Source organism: Pungitius pungitius, chromosome 2 (genome assembly GCF_949316345.1).
Source record: "Pungitius pungitius chromosome 2, fPunPun2.1, whole genome shotgun sequence".
NCBI lineage: Eukaryota > Metazoa > Chordata > Actinopteri > Perciformes > Gasterosteidae > Pungitius > Pungitius pungitius.
In genome coordinates, this window is record NC_084901.1 from 30,836,733 (window position 1) to 30,855,720 (window position 18,988).

The 18,988-nt window shown below is 47.7% G+C and overlaps 1 protein-coding gene across 1 annotated transcript; it reads right to left on the bottom strand.

Moving 5' to 3' along the window:
• Window positions 1–244: 244 nt before the first annotated feature.
• On the bottom strand, window positions 245–18,933 carry cyfip2 (cytoplasmic FMR1 interacting protein 2). Its single transcript, XM_037460468.2, has 30 exons — window positions 18,703–18,933; window positions 14,230–14,381; window positions 14,029–14,118; window positions 13,020–13,097; window positions 11,720–11,821; window positions 11,378–11,559; window positions 11,199–11,295; window positions 10,612–10,740; window positions 10,393–10,497; window positions 10,201–10,289; window positions 9,862–10,099; window positions 9,588–9,740; window positions 8,798–8,937; window positions 8,518–8,665; window positions 8,203–8,356; window positions 7,935–8,091; window positions 7,763–7,859; window positions 7,610–7,686; window positions 7,402–7,510; window positions 7,180–7,299; window positions 6,873–7,072; window positions 6,697–6,784; window positions 6,420–6,563; window positions 6,199–6,289; window positions 5,308–5,438; window positions 3,712–3,784; window positions 3,478–3,572; window positions 3,139–3,377; window positions 2,235–2,382; window positions 245–2,134 (listed from the first exon to the last, which is right to left on the bottom strand). The coding sequence occupies exons 2-30, from the start codon at window positions 14,344–14,346 to the stop codon at window positions 1,967–1,969; spliced, it is 3,759 nt and encodes a 1,252-aa protein (XP_037316365.2). The 5' UTR covers window positions 14,347–14,381; window positions 18,703–18,933; the 3' UTR covers window positions 245–1,966.
• Window positions 18,934–18,988: the final 55 nt, after the last annotated feature.

Below are 18,988 nucleotides of genomic sequence, written 5' to 3' on the forward strand. Positions count from 1 at the left end.
TCCTGATTCGTGTAATTTATTTTCTTAGTCGTGAAATTCATTCGTGTGGCACCAAAAGGAAATTATCTTAAGAATTAACATTACACAAATGCTAAGGACACAGCGCTTCATTTAGCAAAGCAAAGACAAGGCTGAGCCAACAACCAAGCCTCTGAAATCGGTAGTTAAAAAGAACAAAGGAACAAGCCTGTTTACTTGAATACTGGGAGAGGGGCACTGTCAGGTAAAATAATAATGTAAAAAGTTCTTTCAGTTAAACATTTTTTATTTCATGGAAATACAACATAATTTCAAATCCTTTGCAGGACCATTGTTGTACACGTTAAATTCTTTTTCTCCACTTTTTTTGTACTTCAAAACATGGTCACTTGTACAACAATATCATTAAACAAAGCCTCATGTCACAAATGGAGCCATTGATGACAATAAATTACACTTGCCATGCTAAGGTTTTGAGATGATACATCGGTACCTTCATTTCAACCAGATTAACCTTTAAATGAACAATACGTCGGAGTTGAATAAATATGATAAAAAGACACTTGAGTTACAAAAAGAAAGTTTGTTCATTTAAAAGAAAGCATAAAAAGATCACAGGGCAGTTTGGGGAGGGTTACTTGTTAATCATTAATTTGCCTTCCTTCATGAGAAATAAAATAGGGACAAATTTAGCATGTTTAAAAACACCGCTAAATCTAAAGCAAAAGTCCAACAATAGTGAATACAGACTATATTTATTCAACTGCACTTTAATTATCACTCACATTAGTTATGTTTTTTTCCTTTATGTGAAGAATATTTCATAGGTCTGCTGGACCAACATCATCCATTCACACTCAGAACAGGTTCATCTATTACATCACTGTCTTTAACAAACCTAGTATTTTCCAATCTTGTTTTGTTTTTTTTCACTCTTGAAAACGCCAAGACATATACCCAGATGCAGATGTGTATTTCCAAAATTGTAAATAATATCGCTGTAACATGTACAGAGTATAAAAAAAATCTATCCGACGGACAAAGGAGAAAGAAATAAAGTTGATGAGGTGTACAGCCAGTAGTAGAGACGCAAGTATACCACGGATGTGTAAATAAAAATAATATTAAAAACAATTACAACACACAACACCTCACTTAGTTCAACAGTGAAATTTACAGCGGAACTTGTACAGAATAAAAATGTGTCAAGAACAAGCCAAAAAAAAAAAAGATGTGGGGATGAATAAGAGCAAATCAAGAATGCGAGGTACTTTCATTCCTTTAAAAGCAAGCAGGTGAATACGTATTAAAATGCCTCATGATGACCAGATTATCATACAAATGAGTGAAGAGTTTCCAATGCATCACAATAAACAGGTTTGGGTCGTAATAGAGGACACGCATAATGGTAGCACAGGGTTTACTGATTAGTAGCATTTAACAGCACCATATTAAAGAGCTTTTATATAACTTTGAAAATTAGCTATTTTCTTGCAATACTCAAGTCTTTGATTGAAACATTGTTAGATTTACTTTTGTCTCAACTCTCGATTGAAAATTCTGAAAGGCATTCATGAGTCCCAGTGGTGGGCGTTTCAAACAAGCGGCGCCCGCTCACATGTTGGGCGACTCTTTTGGCATTTGTATCGGTGGTCCAACCCGCGGGTGTGCAGCGGAAGGAATGGGAGGAGGCATGCATGAGTCTGAGTGAGAGCCACACAGACCGTGAAATAAAAAAGAAAAAAGGTGTGAATAGAATATACACTTCCACCTCTGGCCTGGTCCACTTCTAATGCTTCAAAGCTTCAAAGACAGCTATATTTTAGACGCCAAGTTTGGAAAGACCGGTCCTTGGATACTTAAAGCCAGTGTGAAGCCATCGTGGTAATCTACACCACTACAAGACCACGGAGAGGCAGACGTTTGAACCGTAGCTAAGTGTTTTATGTGTGTGTGTGTGTGTGTGCGTGTGTGTGTAGGGTCTATTTCAACAAGTGGTAGCCAGGGATTGGTGTATAGGAGGCTGGAAACAGCGAACATGCTCCACAGTGGAACTGTCCGTCTCCACTGCCTTCATGTACTTGTTGAGAATGGCAAAGATCTCATTGTTGAGGATCTGGTACTTCCTAATGCGGTCTGCCATCTTCTTCAAGGGCTGTCAAGAAAATAACGACAGAAAAGGGAATAAGTCGGACGACATTAAGCGGTGTGAGCAGACGTAGGGGGGGGGGGGGGGAAACTTTGAGTATACCCACCACATTTTTGATGATCTCATCCTTGCCGTCCTGTCTTTGGACTTTGAGCAGATGGTAGCAGAAGTCAAAGAGGTCAAAACGACGCTGCTGTCCCAACAGCACGATGATGGCACAGCCGGCCCAGTTCAGCCCGTCGCCGAAGCACTGCCTGATAGGCAAGGCAAGTAACACACGTCAGTTGTTTTCTCAGTGAAGACAACATTGAATCAGCAAAATCGAATGCAACTTAGATCGCAACTTCTTTACAAGAGATTCAGTAGAGAAGATTAAAATGATCGCATCTCTTCGGAAGTCTGCTTTAGTGTTTTTATCAGCTGCTGATGGTGACGGAGAGCAGGTTGACAATGTGGGGGAAAAAAATGTGCTCTTTTATTTTGTTCTTTTTCTAACGTAGAGCCGTGTCGTAAAGAACAGCGCGAGGAATGCTTCGCCTAAAGAAGAAGGCTCACGTCAAGGGGTTTTTTTGTGACCGATTTCTACCAGTTTCCAATAAAACAACTAAAGCCCTTAAACTAAGGGCCAATCGACCAATCGGTTGATTGCCCGAGGCGGTGCTGGTAGATCGTCTGCCATTGAAAAAAAAATCCTGTTGGGTCACCACGGAAACCTCGGTAGGGCTAATTAGCGTTCCTTTCTTCCTAAGTTTTTTTTTTTTATATCCATTCGTTTTGCGCTCACTGTGTGTAACGTTAGAACTGTTGACGATGTCAATTGAAAAGTAGCTTGCACCTCTGCTTCAAACAAACAAACAAAATACAACATAGACGGTTTACGCGAATTCCTCCGATAATATGGTCTGGTGAAAAGAAAAAAAAAAAAGAAAACCACTGCTACTATTATTTATAATACCACATATGTGGTCGATGGCCGAAAAAGAGCTACTACAAATGCAGGTGCCACTTACTCCGCTGTGAACTCATGCGTGCCCACAGGGATGCAGTAGACAAACTGCATGGCGCTCCACAGGCGGTGAAACTCCATACACTCGTCAACATGCATCACGCCGTTGGTGGGAGGGGGGCCGCGCCACACCCCGTCCTGCAGGAAGCTGCGGATGCGCGTCAGGATGACCTCGAACATGGAAAGGCCGCAGCACAGGCGCTCTTTGGTCAGCAAGTCCCCCTCACGGGCAATGGCGATTTGCTGGTGAAAAGGAAAAAGCCAGTGACACTTGCTACTAACACACATCTTTAGTCGGTCCCGATCGGTCTGTCCTTCTTGAAGACATTCGTGTTTAACTCACCTGTGGGGTTCCTAACCTCTCAATCAGAGGCACCAGGTGTAGAGGGGCGTACTTGGCTTCCAGCCTTTTCATCCTCACCTCCAGACGCTCTCCCTCTACGCGACACACAAGCACACGGATATGCAGACGCTCTTCAGGAATGACAAATAAATAAACCCATGGATAGAGGGCTAAGCGCGACGGGGCGAGCCTTTTTTCTGCCGTGTATTTTGTGCTTCCAACCCTTTTGTATACCTTTAATGTAGACTCGGGGCAGAATGTTCTGGAAGGGGGCGGCATGGAGCAGGTCGCACACTTCCTCCTGAGACTAAAATTTAAGCACAAAAGAAAACGAAAAAAAAAAAAAACATTAAAAAAAGGTCAATTTCAAGAACACCCTTAGGGCATGCAGGCGGCCATAAAGCAATGATGATTTTTAAAGAACCCACCCGGACCCAAATACTCTAAGATGGACTTCTTCTCTCAAAATGTTGTATCAAAAGAATAACAATGTCTGAAGCATATTATCATATATAAATGTTTCCCATTATAACATTGTGGATTACGGTCATCTTATTATACAGATAAGGGGACAAGAAAAACAGAGTTGTTGTGTTTTTGTTAATCAAGCCATGGTGGCAGCAGGATTATGCGTTTGTCAACACACCCCCCCCCCCTAATCTTCCACCTTAATAAACCCAAACACTTAGAGTGTAAAATGTCAGTGCGGTAGTGTTGTTCTAACTACGTGAGGTCATGCTTAATATCTCAGTGGTTGTCATGGTGACAGTTGGTTAGTGAGGACAACAAGATCTAAGTCAGAGTAAATGCAGAGAAGCTAAATACTAAAAGGGTGATGAATGGAAAAAAAAAAAAAAAAAAGCCATGCAGAGATAAAAATAAACAACACACACGTAGAGGTAACTCGAACCAACATGCACCCGATGGTCACACAGGTCAGTCAAAACAAAGTTAAAAAAGTGTCAGCTGAGTAGTGTTTAGTAGATAAGCAGCAAATGCACCAACAACCAGAAGAAAGTATTGAGGAAGACGTGCAGTGCAGCACAAGACTGTATCAACAACCAACTGTCACATGGGAGACAAGGACAAGATGTGATACTGCAGCAGCCAGATGGAGTTTCTTTTTTTATATATATATATAATAATATATTTCTTGATTTAATGTCTCTAAATACATACAAATCGTTTTTATTAAAAAATATATCCTTTGATCAAATTCATAGGACAGTGAAATGGTCTCTTTGCGTCCATGGCTGGCTGAAGGTGAAACAGTTTGTGCCAAACTAACATGGTGGTAGAAGAAGAAGAAGAAGAAGAAGAAGAAGAAACAGAAACACGCAGCCCTAACAAGCAAGAAATAGAAGAGAAATAGACATTCCGACTGTTATTTCTAAATAAAAACCTAAATCCTTACCACCTGTGGTTGTTTCCAGCGTGTAATGAAAAATAGAGTTGCGTTTCAGAAAAAGAGCCCATCAGAGATCACTCAGGGCCACGAAGGACTGGGCGCCTGACAGTTTCTGCCCTTCCTATTTCATTATGGACACGAGCCAACATCGGAAGATGGGCAGAAACTTCCAGGCACCCGGGTCAGTGGTCACCCACACAAAGACAGCCACACACACACACAAGTGGATCCTGAGCACCGAGCATGCTCTGGGACCTCAAAGGAAGGCCTTGGAGCGCAGTGGAACAAAATGTGGGGGCAGCTAATATGGCAGCGATTAAAAATACATAAATAACATGTTAAAGCGACAAAGAAAAGGAAAGGTTAGTGTCAGGGGGTTCCATACAGTGATATATATATTCGTTATGTAGTAAGTGTCTTACCAGAGCTTGCTCGATGAGCAGGCAGAAGAGGATGGCATTTCCCACCTCCCTTAAACTCTGGAAGACGTCGGTTTTCAGCTCAGCGTATTCAATGATATCCTTGAGCTGATGGTGGAAGAACTCCAGGATACCTGTAATGGCAGAAACAGAACAGCCATGATACCTCGTTAATTAGACATTTCTTTTACCCATGCGGCCCAGCAGAAAGCGTCCACTAATTCCTCGTTGTGTCATTGACAATCTATCGCTACCAGCATGAAACTACCCTGACCCACATTTGTGAGATCACAGGCACTAAGCCGGGTACAGAAACGAGTGTACGGAACATCAGTAATGTATAGATTGCACAAGGAAATCCCACGTGACTGCACTCCGGGGGCCAGTATGCACGGAGGCAGGCGAGGAAATACACCGAAATGCAGAAAAGTAAAGCATCGGGCCATAAAAATACAACACCTATACAAAACTTCATCACCGTTGTAGCAGAGTTGCTATTTCACCCGGCTGTGTCCCCCATCGGCTCGTTTCACGGCCCTCCTAAATGCTTCACGAGGCCGGATGTTTCTCCTCCTTGCCGACGATGTAGCGGTTTATACGTCGTCAGCATTTTCTATGGCCGGCTCTGTGCTGCAAATGTTTAACCGCAGCTGCAGGTAATCGTTTTATTTCAGTAACGGCTCCGCGTGCCGTCTAGACCCAAAGAGGCAGCATTAGCACAAAACTCCACGGTGGTTGGCGAATGTGTGGGAGGGAGGGGGGGGGGGGGGGGGGGAAGTACTGACTGTCGCAAAAGATAAATAGACCCAATTGCTCATTAATGTTTGTTCGATTTGCCCACCGTCCCGTGTGCATTAAAACCACTCGGAGAGAGAGGAGACGCGGGGAGCTCACCTGGAGAGCCGTACTCGTGGCGCGGCAGGCGGCAGATCTTGGGCATGACTTCGATCAGCGTTTTCACGTACTGCAGGATGGTGCCCTGTAACTGTAAGTGTCACAGAATATAGATAAAACACAGTGGGTTTTTTTTGTTTTTTAAACACAGTAAGAATCCATCAAACCCGGGGAAGGACACATTTATTTAGGGGCGTGTGGTGGAAAATGAAGATAAATACCAGGCTCTTGACAATTTTGAGCAGCTCCTCCATCACCACAGCGATGCCTTGGTAACCAAGGAGGCGGCAGACGGTCTTGAAGTGGGGCGGGCCGACAAAGTTTCTGTAGGAGCTGTATATGTGGGAGTAGGCAATGTTGAGAGGCTGAGAAGGAAAGGAACAGAGAAACAGAAACGTTTTGATTCCGGGCCCCGTGGGAATGCAGCTTTTCTTTTTAAAACACCGATTCAAGAATACTGTGCTGTAATATGAAAGCCCGTTCATCAGTGGACTATACCTTGGACCCGTACAAGTAGTAAGGCTGCACATTAGCTGGCTTGTCCCTTTGAGGCTCCTGGGTGAAGGGAATTGCTGTACGCACAAAGCTGAAAAGAAAACTCGGTTTAATACCCGAAAGAGGAAACTAAAAAAAGACGAAAAAAGGCCTCTGCGACCATCCACCGGCACACTGACCGGTTCGTGGAGCCGTTGTAGCAGTAGTTGGGCAGGAAATCGAAGTTGAGCTCCCAGAAGACGTGCAGCGTGATCCGCCCGTAGGGGGCGGAGACATTGTGGTTGGCCTCGCGGAACATGGCGTCGAAGCTGTCCAGGGTCATGTGCTTGCACAGGAGCCGGTGGGTAAGCCTGTTGATCTCCAGCAGCCACTCCAGCTCCTGGGGAACGAGGGACGCGAGGGACACGCGTGAGACACGCCGGGTTTTTTTCGGGTTCGACCACCCCCCCCCCCGTTTTGGGTTTCAGTGAGTGTGCATCGCCTCACCACGATGGAGGTGAGGTCCTCGCTCTCGAAGCGGCTGATGGCGTGGTCCAGGGACTTGTACATCGCTGCAGAGATCCTCTGGGTGATCAGGCGGTTCAGGTCGATGGAGCGACCCAGCAGCTGTGAGCGAGAGGAGGAGCGCTTAAGAAAATGCAGTCGAACGCCACAAACGGGCCGGCGGCCAAAGAGGGACGGAGGAGGAGGAGAGCGTTTCCCGGGCACCTGCACGTGTCTCTGCTTGAGCAGCGTCTCGTAGCGGTTGGACGGCGGGTACGGGATGATCACGCCGTAGTTTTTGCACTCGGCTCTGAAGCGCTTGTCGAGGAGGACGCTGTGAAACACGTGGCAATGGGATTTGTTAGAAGAGGGCCCGCAGGACAACCCCACGACGTCAGCAGGGGGGGGGAGGAGACGCGGCGTTCTACCGTACCTTCCAGCCATGGCTTTGTAGTAGGCGAAGATCTGATCCGCCAACTTGTAGACAAACTGGTCAAAGCAGAGGTTCACCTGGGAAGGAGGAGAACACCATGAAGGCGCTGTGAAGATCTCTGCATATTGATCCCACTGATTCCAAATACCGTACCTCGGCCTCGATCTCATCGTACAGGAACTGCTTCTTGAACTTGGTGAGAGCGTAGTAGCCGCTGTCGTTGTACAAGTCCAGAGGATACAGCACATATCTGGAGGAGGGAGACCGCCGGTTAAAATGCGCTGCGGTTTTATGGCGTTGCAAAAACGCCAAGATTTTGTCTTACTCCATCATGGAGGGCTCCTTGGTCTCCAGGATGTGGTCAGTGAGGATCCAGGGCATGGACATCTCGATGGGGAACTGGATCCTGCGACCCATGGTGAGCTCCAGGAAGAACTCCCTGAACCAGAGCTGGGACAGGTCGCAGCACTGCTGCAGGGCCTCTGGGCGGCGCAGGAGGAGGAAGGAAGGAGTTACCTCGAATGTCCACAGGTTCCACAGGCAGTAAGAGCTTCTATTTTTGAATCGAATGTATGCGGAGGCCTTCTACTCACCGCTGAAGTTGAGCAGGTGAGTGAAGAAGAAGGAATGTTTGTGGAAGTCTTCTATGGCCACCACGATGGGTCCATCCAGGCAGCTGCGGAGAGTCTTCTTAGACCCGCTCTTGTCTGCTATGAGGGATTCCAGCATGGTGCGCACCATGTACAGCTGCAGAGGGACGCAAAAAAGGATTTCACACCTTCAGAATAAAAGCACTGAAGTGCCCAGATGTGTGAACTAGTTTCTGTGATTTCAGTATACCAGTTCACACAGGGATGTTTTCAGTTTACTGCCAGTAGCAGAGCATTCTGATCTCCTCCAGGTCTTACCTGTGTGCTGGAGGGTCCTACAGCCCTGCGGGGAACTTTGATGTCAAATCCACCTTTTGGGTCCTTCTCACCCCTCAGGCAGGGGTCATTCGGAGGTTCCCTCACTCCATCCCAGTCACACACAGTCTTACGAATGGCCTGGAGAACACTATCGAAAAAGAAAATAGGATTACACAAGCGCTTTAGGACATTAAGGGTAAAAAAAAAAAGAGCCTCAAGATTAGCGTTCATGTTCATTTGATCAGATCATCACTGTGTGTGTGTGTGTGTGTGTGTTTACCTAATGAGGACGTTCTTCTTCTTGCGCACAGCCTGGCGCAGAGGCTCTCTGAGGGTCATCTGGGCAAAGTCCTGCAGCGCCGCGTAGATGGTATTCCTGATGGCTTGGTTAAACACGGACTCCATTCGGCCCATCAGAACCTACACGGTTCATTACAAAGCACTGTGATCATTATCATCATCATCATCATCTTGGTCACAAAGGTTACCGACCATAAACTCTGTGTTCGAGGAATGATTTGACATTTTGAGACGTTGTTTACTGCAGAGTTGGATGAGCAGCCCAATGCTCCTCTGATATCTGTCCATTAAAGACGCTTTGCAGACCATAAAGCCCCTCAGCTCCGAATAATAGTCTGTGTCTTTTGTCCTTCTGAACAAAAAGATCCCATTACCTCTTTATGTGTACGTGATATGTACGTAGCTTTGTTAAGTCAACACTCCCTTCTGCCTTGTTGAATAATGAAGAACCTACGAATAAAGCCTCTCCCCCCCCTCCTCCGTGTCCACGCTTTAAACGAAGCTGAGCAATCCGGCTTTCTGCTCTTCATATTTTAAAGTGTGCCTTTGGTCTTCTGATTGAACCCCAAACTATACAGAAAATAAGTGCATTTCCTATAATGCCAATCAATTTGATTTGAGGATAGGGACCGTATAGCTGTTTGGCGCATCACTTCTCACGTCACATATATATAAATATATATCTAGCTTTCTGACTGGACACGCTGGATACATCCATGTTGAATGCGTTAATAAAAGAGCTGCTGGACACCCGTCACGCTCACTGGTACCTGCAGGCCTTTGATCATGGCAATGACTTCCACCAGGGCAAACTTCTCCTCACTGGTGTAATTGTACCGCGTGGCTCGCTCGTACTCCTCCGCTGTGCCCGGGCAGTCCTTGTTGCAGAATTTATCCGTGGGATGGACCAGCTTCCAAGAGTACTGAAATAGACAGGGAGAGCTATAAATACATTTTTTTTTTTTTTAAACGGACAACCTTCGAATTTCAAAACCACCACAGAACCTTTCATTGTTAAAAAACGACCAGGTCGCCGCCACTCACAACTTCCATGACGTGCGTGCTCCACTTGGACAGCAGCTGCAGGCCCCTCAGCGCGAGGTCGAACAGCTCTCTGTACTCCTCGTCGGACTTCTGGCTGTCCAGGCCCGAGCCCGTCACCACCTCGCTGTTGCTGTAGCGCGCCAGCTCCGAGATGAAGCGGATGTGGTCCTCCCTGATCTGCACCATCTGCTCGCACAGGTTGTACTGCGGCGAGACGCTGCTCTGGGTGCACGTCCACCTGGGCACAGCGTGGAAAAGGATTGGGAGGAGATGGGAGGAGATGGGAGGAAGCGTTTCCTGTGCACTGCGCGTGCAGACTGCTGAACGCGCCTTTCTTACTTGGACTTGTTTTCTTCGTAGTGGGCACTGGTCTCAATGTAGCGGGACAGCTCAATCTGCATGTCTCCGAATAACGGCACCACTTGAAGCTGAAAGACACGGAGGGGGGGGGGTGGGGGGGGGGGTGTCTCATACTCAAAGGACGCAACTCCGGAATATGAAGCATTGCTGAATAAAAAGCAAAAGCCTTACTTTGAAGAACTTGTCGATTTTGCTCAGGTTGATCCTCTTTTTGGCATCCAGTTTGTAGATATTACTAACGTTGCCGTCCATCAGGTACAGACCAAAGCCCATCACCTGACACACGGAGAGAGACGACCCGTTTTTACACCGGCGACGGACCTTCGGCCAGATCACCACTACTGATCTGCCGACGGTTCTGGCTGTGCAGCAGGAAGCAGACGGGTTTACCTTTAGCAGCATGTGCTTCTCGCTGGGCGTCAGATACATCTTGTTCTCGTAATAGTCTACGCAGATGTTGACAATGTCGGCCAGAAGCTCCTCGTAGCCCGGAATCACCTCCAACTGCTGGTGCAGGCACTACACACACACACACACACACACACACACACGGAGACGGAACAGGGCAACTCACATCAGTTCATCTACAGTGGCGACAGGCGGATGGAGTCTGATGAGGCTTTCAGGGCCGAAAAAGCTTCAGGTGTCCTGACAGCATCTTGTGGCTTGTCATACGTAACGACATCTTTAATCAAATAGGGGGGGGGGGGGGGTTGCTAACAAAGTGGATTAAAGAGACCACAACACGTCATCACACCACATCGTGGGCTCGCTGTCCATAGCTCAATGAAGCCTTTCGCTTCTGCTGATGAGGGGGTTGGCCCGAACAAAAATCATGTCATGCCTCCACCACTAGCAAATAGTCGTCTGCTGCATTAATATGGCTCTTAATATAGAAACTGACCAAATAGGTCAGCCTCCCGTTCCCCGCGTCCATACGTGGCGACGCGTTTTTGTCTTACTGCCTGCACACCAACCTGGGTGATCCTGTTGTGGTTGGCTAAAAACATGGAGAGGTTCTGGGACTCCTGGATGGACTGTGGGTCGGCCATCTTCCTCAAGAATTGAGCAGCCCTGGAGGCAGAGGAGGTCATTTAGAACCCGGCTCTAACTAAAACCGTTCCACATTAGGACTCCTCCCTTTGTGGGTCACTACCTTTTGTAGGCAGAGTGGTCGTTCTTGACGCTGCATTTCATGTTCTTCAGTTCGTCCAGCACTGCAAACATGTTTATAAATTTGCCCAGAGTAAGAAGGTAGGCCTCAGACACAAAGTCCTTCCTTCTCTCAGCGTGGCAGAGACGCTTTACTTCGCTACAGAAACGTTCGATGGCTTTGCGCTGTGAAGACAAAGAAATCAGAATAGATTTGTTAGCATTGAAAAAAAAAAAATTGTTAAACTTCTGTATCCAAACAGACACCAAACATGCAAACTCTCAAATTAGAACATCTTTCAGTCGAAATGCACGCTTTTTTTTTTGTTCGGAAGCCAGGTCTTACCTGGAAGTACATGAACTTCATGAGCTTGGTGACTTCAGGTTCCAAGACCTCCACCGTCTTCTCATAGATCTCAACCCGGTTGGGCTGCTCGTTGCATTTCACCTAGAAAACACAAGAGGGCGCCATCGAACAGCTTGATTTAGCAACAGAGGTACAGTTTGTTTAGTACAGCTGATTTATCCAACTTATATAGTTTGTTTGCAGGTCGACATGGTTTTTTTTCATAACAAGGGGGTATGTTTCCCCACAGTAAACAGGTGTCCCATTGTGTCCCGGACACGTTTCCAAGTGTGCCGTGATGAGATACTTTCAGGCTGAAGGTTCAAGTTTGCCCAACACAGTGGGAGAACTACCAGAAATTAAAGCCATATACTTTTCTCAGTCTGAGCATGCAGAGTAAGATCCCATCAAGAAAAAGAAACGACAATTCAACATAGACGCAATAAGACAGTGATTTTTAACCATAAGAGTCACAGATTGGGCCGCAAGCGCCACCTAGAGGGCCGCAAAACACGTTCAATTTCTACCCGTGGGCCGCAACGGGCCATATTTTTTTTATTTTTGGAGGAAAAATCTGCCGGACGCCGTCTTACGAAAGCCAATCAGCGTTGAGACGCTCCGCTCGTCATCACCGCCGTCCTGCTGCCACAGCGCGGAGACACAGAAGCAGCCGCTCAGCGGACACACACACGCAGCTGAGACTGAACGCCTGTAAGCTGGTTGGCGTCTGATCGAGGGAGAGGCTGGCACCGGGCCATCGTCAAACCGGCTGCCGGTCAGCCTGAAGCGGCGCTGGAAGCGGCGGTCGTCCAGACGCACTTCCTGGAGGAGTCGGTGAAATTACGACGGACGACGTCATGAACCCCAACGCGACACCGTTTTGCGGCGCCGACGTTTCAATGTGTAATTCACACATCAAATAAAGAGCAGAGATAGTGGTTATTTATTTCCATGGTGGATAACGGAAAGTATTGCAACTGTCTTTACGGAGACAAGGCACGCGCATAAAGCGGGACGGGAATGAAGCGAAATAACCACAACTAGTCCGGCGGGGTAAACGTGGCGAAAATTTGCTTGGCTTTTGGTGTGAACGCAGCATGACTCCAACCAAATGAAAGCGTCATACGGAAACCAAAGATCCGACGCTGGAGGGAAAGCAGGTGAAAGAAAAATGCCCCGGGCCACTTTGTACTTAAAAAGTTGGGCCCCCGAGGTCAAAAAGGTTAAGAACCCCTGTAATAAGAGAGAAGGTGTCTTCTTAAAAAAAACAAGTGTATGTGTGGTCGTGTGTGGTGGATACCTGGGGAATGGCTCTGGAGCAGCTTCTCCAAGTGTAAAGCATCACAGCATACTCATGTCCTTCCTCCAGCATCTCATTCTGCAAAAATAACGCAGACACAAATTGAAGCCAATTTAATGCATAGGAACCGGATGTATTTACCTGGATTGCTTTAATTCTTGGTATCTCTTACTTAAAAAGAACAATTCGCCCCAGAATCTTACCTGTAGTGTGTTTTATTAGTCAGGATTGTTTCGGTGAAAGTTGCTTGGGAATGTGGTATAATGGAAGAAAACAGTTTCAAGGATCTTCAGTAGCCCGTCATAATCTCTGGAAATACGATTTGTCTTTTTTTTGCAGTTTGAGCACCACAAGCCGACTGGCATACGGTCCCATGACATTCAACTCAAACCGTCCCTTTAAAGGCACTTGACAGTAAAAAAATGTTTCAAACTTCTCAGACGAGTCACATGTTGCCGGATGAATGGGGCTCGATAAATATTCTAGCAGGGAACCCTTCTTTCTCATTCAGAGGTGGGTGAGAAAGATTTCTCCATTACTCATGGCTAAAAGGGAGCGGTGACCTCCAGCAGACCGCCTCCAACAGCAATCGCACTTCCGGATGAAATAAAGCCCCACTTCCCCTCTTTGCCAGTCAGATCACACTCCCCACTACTTCACCATCAGGGGAAAGAGGGGCTTATTGGTCCACTGCCTGTCTGATCCACCAGTGTGTAAGGGAAGTGTGTGTCCGTGTGAGTGTGTGTGTGTGTGTGTGAGTGTGTGTGTGCGCCGCGCTACGGGCCTCGCCAAATCCTTACAAAAGAGCCAAATGATCAATTCACAAAAAAAAAACAAGGCTTGTTTTAAGGGAGTGAGGCTGCTTCCCACAGTTGGCTTAGTGTTCTCAAAAAGGACTATTCAAGACACAAATAAATATTGATTCAACCAATTAGATGTGGAGTCTATATATAGATATATATTTATATATATATATGTATAGTCATGACATTTGGAGCACATTTCTCACCATGCTGGAGTGGACTGTAGCTTGCTCGATGTAACGGGCGATGCCGGTCACAAATGCATTCCTGTCTTCAAAGTTGGTGTCAAAGTTTGCCTGTAGGGGTGGGGAGGGGGGGAGGGGGGGATTAAAGGGTTAAACGCGGTGCAATGAACATGTCTGAACCGCCGGGGACGATGGCGGGCGGCGGCGTGTGTGAGCGAGTACCTGGTACATGATGGAGGAGGGAGGGGGCTCGATGCACGGCTGCTGGTCCGGGAGGGGCAGCTCCTCCAGCAGGTCCACATTGGACAGGGCATCCTCCAGGGTCACGTGGGTCGTCATGGCAACGGGGCGTCACTCACACACAACACCCCGGTCTGAGACGAGGCACAAAATGAAGAGACAGAGCGAGTGAGGAGACGCGAGACCCGTCGCTCCACTGGGTACCAAGAAAAAAGATTGTGTGGTATATCAATTAGAAGAGCGAATAGGATCAGGTTGAACGGATAAACATCCACAGAGTGCGTCAGTAAAGCTAACGTCCTGGAGAGACAAAAGCCCGAAAACAGGGAGTAGAGGTGATGGATGACTGTAGTCGGATCGTTGTTGACGCGCCTCGCTGCCACTTCCTCTTCTGAAGCCCCGTTGGGGGCCGTGCGGCGGGGCTGCGTGTCTGTTCGCCCTGCACCTGGATCCTCCCCCCCCCCCTCTCTGCTCTTTTGGGAAATACAGAGCACACACCCAGTCCCACCCCTCGCGAGTTTGCAATATACCTGTTCATTTGAAAGCATAGAATTCTATGAAATGCCATGGCCTCATCTCATCGATCTGAGAGTGACTGACATTTGACAAACACAACATGTGCAGCCCTGCAAAAGGCAGTAGGCGTCGGGCGACGTTTCGTACTTGCAATAATTCAAATCAATACACGGCGGTGTGCTGCACGCGAGCACAGAATGCAAAAATATATACAGCGACTGCAACCACCGTCCTCCAACTTTGGAAATAAGCAGCCATAACGGCATTAACACGCTGGAAGCAGTCTGGATGCGTCCACCCGTGTCTTACGCGCCCCTCGGTAATGGGCGTTTTTTTACGTCTGACCCGGCAGGCGGCGCCGACCGGGGCCGATAATCAGTTTAATATTCACAGCCAGTGAGAGCTCGGGCTTCAGCCGGGTCGAGGGCCAGGCAGGGCTGAGGCCCCCGTGGGTGGAAAAAAAGAGCTTTTGCGATGGCAGCAGTGTTGCGTGACGTTGTAGAATTGTCAAAGTTGGTGTGAAAGTTGGCGTTTGACATGTTTTTTTTGTTTTTTTTTTATAATAGCTCCATCAGTTATGCTTCGCCACGCACCCACAAACACAAGTGTTAGTCACCACCTATTGTGTAAATGCCAAAGCAGCTTGCACGCTGACAAATGCCTCAATGTGAAGACAGATAGCATTATGTCATTTTAAAAGAGGATGCCTCAATTTGATCACTATCACAATGACAGAGTCTCGCAGCCAGCGTGGAAGGGCGCTGCTGGTTTCCTGTTGCAACAAACTGTGAAATGTAACAAACGCCAGACATACATTTGCATGAGGTAAACGCCCGGTTTTGAAACCAGAGTTCACACAGAAAGCGAAGAGTTATCAGGTGACGGGCTGAGGAAGAGTGCATGGACGGTAATACGCTGAATTCATTTAGAGTGAAACTTCTAATGTCAAATCCATGTTCCATCCTGTAGCACGCCGTACCACAGACACACTGGGAGCTGGAGGTCCTTTGCGCAGACATTTTATTTCGGCCCAATAGCAATGAAGATGGGACTCACTTTTGATAAACTGAAAGTATGAAACTCAAATAAGACTTTGTCGTTATTTGATATTTATGGACCAGAAGGAGACCTTGGGCCCCGTGCCACTGAAGCTTTGTAATGTGTGCGTGTTAACTCAGTTATTTCTAAGTTGCTTCCTGTATCCTTTCCACTGCTGTCATTTTTTTTTACTGTTCAGCTTACAGAAAAGGAAACAAGCAGCTCGCCACAAGGGGTTCTGTCATGCAGACAAGCATTGCCCAGTGCCACTAAGCTCCCATCTGTGCTTGGGAATACAGACGGGGACAGAGACCCTGGTTGGCTGAATCAACTTTCCCACCCTGTACGCGTCTCTGTTCAACAGTTGGGGTGTGTGTGTGTGTGTGTGTGTGTGTGTGTGTGTGCATATTCACAGAGCAAAGGGCCCCATCATTCCCTTCTGGACCCTTGGTGACCGAGCCGTGAGCCCGTTTCACACCGGAACGACCGAGTGAGGCTACGCACAAGTGAAGCTTCCCCCCCCCCCCCTCCAAAAAACCCCCCCATACAATAGCACTTGAACATTCATGATAAGCAAACGGCCCTCAGGCCAATTTAGCTGAAGCCACCATGCAAGCTTGGGGTGTGTGATCTCTGAGCGGCATTATGACAAAAAGAGGGTTTGGAGGAAGTGCTCAAAATACTACAGCCTAAAAAAAGAAGCATGGAGAACGAGGCAGAGTAGGAAAAGTACCAAAATAGCAAAGAGCATCTTTTGTAGAAGAAGAGCTCGACCGGTGTGTGCTGCGAGGCGTGTGTGTAATACATCTTGTCGGAGAGAGAGAGAGAGAGAGAGAGAGAGGAAGTGTGTCAACTCCAGGGTCACAACACTTAGAGGGATGTCCCCCTCTAGGCTGGTTTGGTGATTATATTCGTCCTCACAATAAGACGAGACCCGATCGGCGTGGAGGAAGAAGAAGAAGAAGAAGAAGAAGACAAGCGCTCACACATGACCGCGTGCTGCGCACACACACACACACACACACACACACACACGCGCGCGCACACACACGGTCAGCACCGGTCACGTGTGTGTCCCACATGCATCTGTGGGTAGTTGGTCTGTGTCATGTGCACCGCGTCGACAGGCAGGACGTCTTCTCTTTTTTTTAGGGAGACCAACTCTGAGAAACTGCTGTGGTCTCGTGATCTGTGCAACAATGAATATCACGCACAAGTATGCAATGCGGGAGGGAGGAGGGGGGGGGGGGGGGGCAGAAGCCTGGCTCACGTGACCAGGCTTGACAGATAGTTTAGGTTTTTGTTTTTGTTTACCGTCCTCACCTATCAACACCGGCCTTTGACAAGACTATTCTTTTTTGCTTTTTAATTTTCTAGGGGTGTGGCACGCATCTGGTTAGCGTGCAGGATCACACTGGTTTCTGTTCTCACAGCTTACCTCTACTTCTCTTTTCTTTCTCGGTTGGCTGGATTTTTATGTCTAACGGGCCTTTGTCTTTCTGTCTTTGTCTGTCAATCTGCTCAACTGAAAACAGCAGCAGCAGCAGCAGCATCATCAGCTGTGTGAGGCAACAGCTACGCCGGTAATGTGGGACAGTACGCAAACACGAGGCAACTACGACTAAACGGGTTCCAATATCTGTGGGGGTAAACTTATTGTTATTTTCATTACCGATTCACACTAAATGTCCATCTCAAACCAAGAGTCCGAAACCCAAAGGCCGACTATTTACAATGACCTAGAACAGGCAACCCGGATCGATCACATGTGATCAATTTGGGGTGAATACGTGTATAGATCGGCTCATCGATTGAATCAATTAACAGAGATGGGGGGGGGACAGCCAGATGACTGAATGGGCACCAATAATCTACACTTCAACAATCCTTCAGATGTTCCACATGTGTTGCACGTCTGTCTCACTCTTCTTCTTCTCTTTTTTTTTGGACTACACAACAAATGACTGGGGAATAAAATACGTTTATTATTATTATTTTTATTTTTTACCATGGATGAGTATAAGCATCATCCAAGGCTCCACAGCAAGTCATGACGGCACGGCCAGTTGAAGGGGGGGGGGAAGAGATCTACAACTCAGCGAGTGTGCAGTTCACGTTGCTGCTCTAAATCAGTGGATGGATGGACACTACCCACAGGACCAGAATGACAATATAATGGAGAGGGGGGGGGGGTTGCATTAGATGACGGGACAGCGTTTGGAACATCCGTGTGAAACGGAAGTGGGTGAACCTGTCATCGGTGCATCCAGCACCGGGCCTGCCTGCCTCAATGTCGACACGGCGTGCCTCGCTGCCCGGTGGGTCGGTCGGTCGGTCGGTCGGTCGGGGGGGGGGGGGGGCACAGGCACACGAAGAGAGAGAATGAAAAGCTGTGATGTGAAATCGAGCCGGCTACAGCATCCGATTCCCTCCCCATCACACCTCTTTCCTACGTGCAGCGGAAATACATTGAAGAAAAAAAAAGAAAAAAGAAAACGGCGTGATCGGGTCACAGCGTCGCGGTGCCTGCACCGTGATCCGCCCCCCCCCCCCCCCCCCACCCGGGATAAACCCTCTCCTCACCCCACCCGTCTCAGTGTGCGCTGCTGCTGCTAACGAGGATCCCATTCATGTGTCACAATAATCCGATGACGAAAAAAAAAAAAATACTAAAATAAATAACGGGACGCTCAATCCGGCTCCATTGACCAGCCATCGGGCTTCGAGGTCTCGTTCGTGCGCGGACGGATAAGTAACGGGGGTTGGTGCACGGCGCGAGGTGGAATAAGAAGAAGAAGAAGAAGAAGAAGGTGTCTCCCAGCCATCATCACTACCCAGCGCGCATCAGCAGCCCCGCTCGGCTCCTGCGGCTCCATCCCTCGCTGCGTTGCGTTACGTTACCTGTAAAATCGCATGTCCGTCCGGCGGGATCCAGAGACGCGGCGCGACGGCGATCCACTGTCTGCTGATCTGTTTATTTTATTTTATTTTATTAATTTTTTTTCTGTTGCTCCTCTTCTGCTTCTGTGCCGATTGATGCTCTAGTTTCGCCCCGCTCCAACCCAGAGAGCTAATCCACCCCACACAAAGAGTAGAAAATGGCTGCAAGTGCATTTTCTTAAAGGGACAGTCACAGTGTACCACCACCCCCCCCCCCTCCGACATGGCGATCCTACAAGTTGTTGTT

Coding starts and splice junctions, on each gene's coding strand:
- cyfip2 (XM_037460468.2), bottom strand. CDS start 14,346: ATGACGACCCACGTGACCCTGGAGGATGCCCTGTCCAATGTGGACCTG. Junction 7,687..7,762: donor ACGATGAGATCGAGGCCGAG/GTACGGTATTTG, acceptor CCTCCTTCCCAG/GTGAACCTCTGCTTTGACCA. Junction 7,073..7,179: donor AGGACCTCACCTCCATCGTG/GTGAGGCGATGC, acceptor CTCGTTCCCCAG/GAGCTGGAGTGGCTGCTGGA.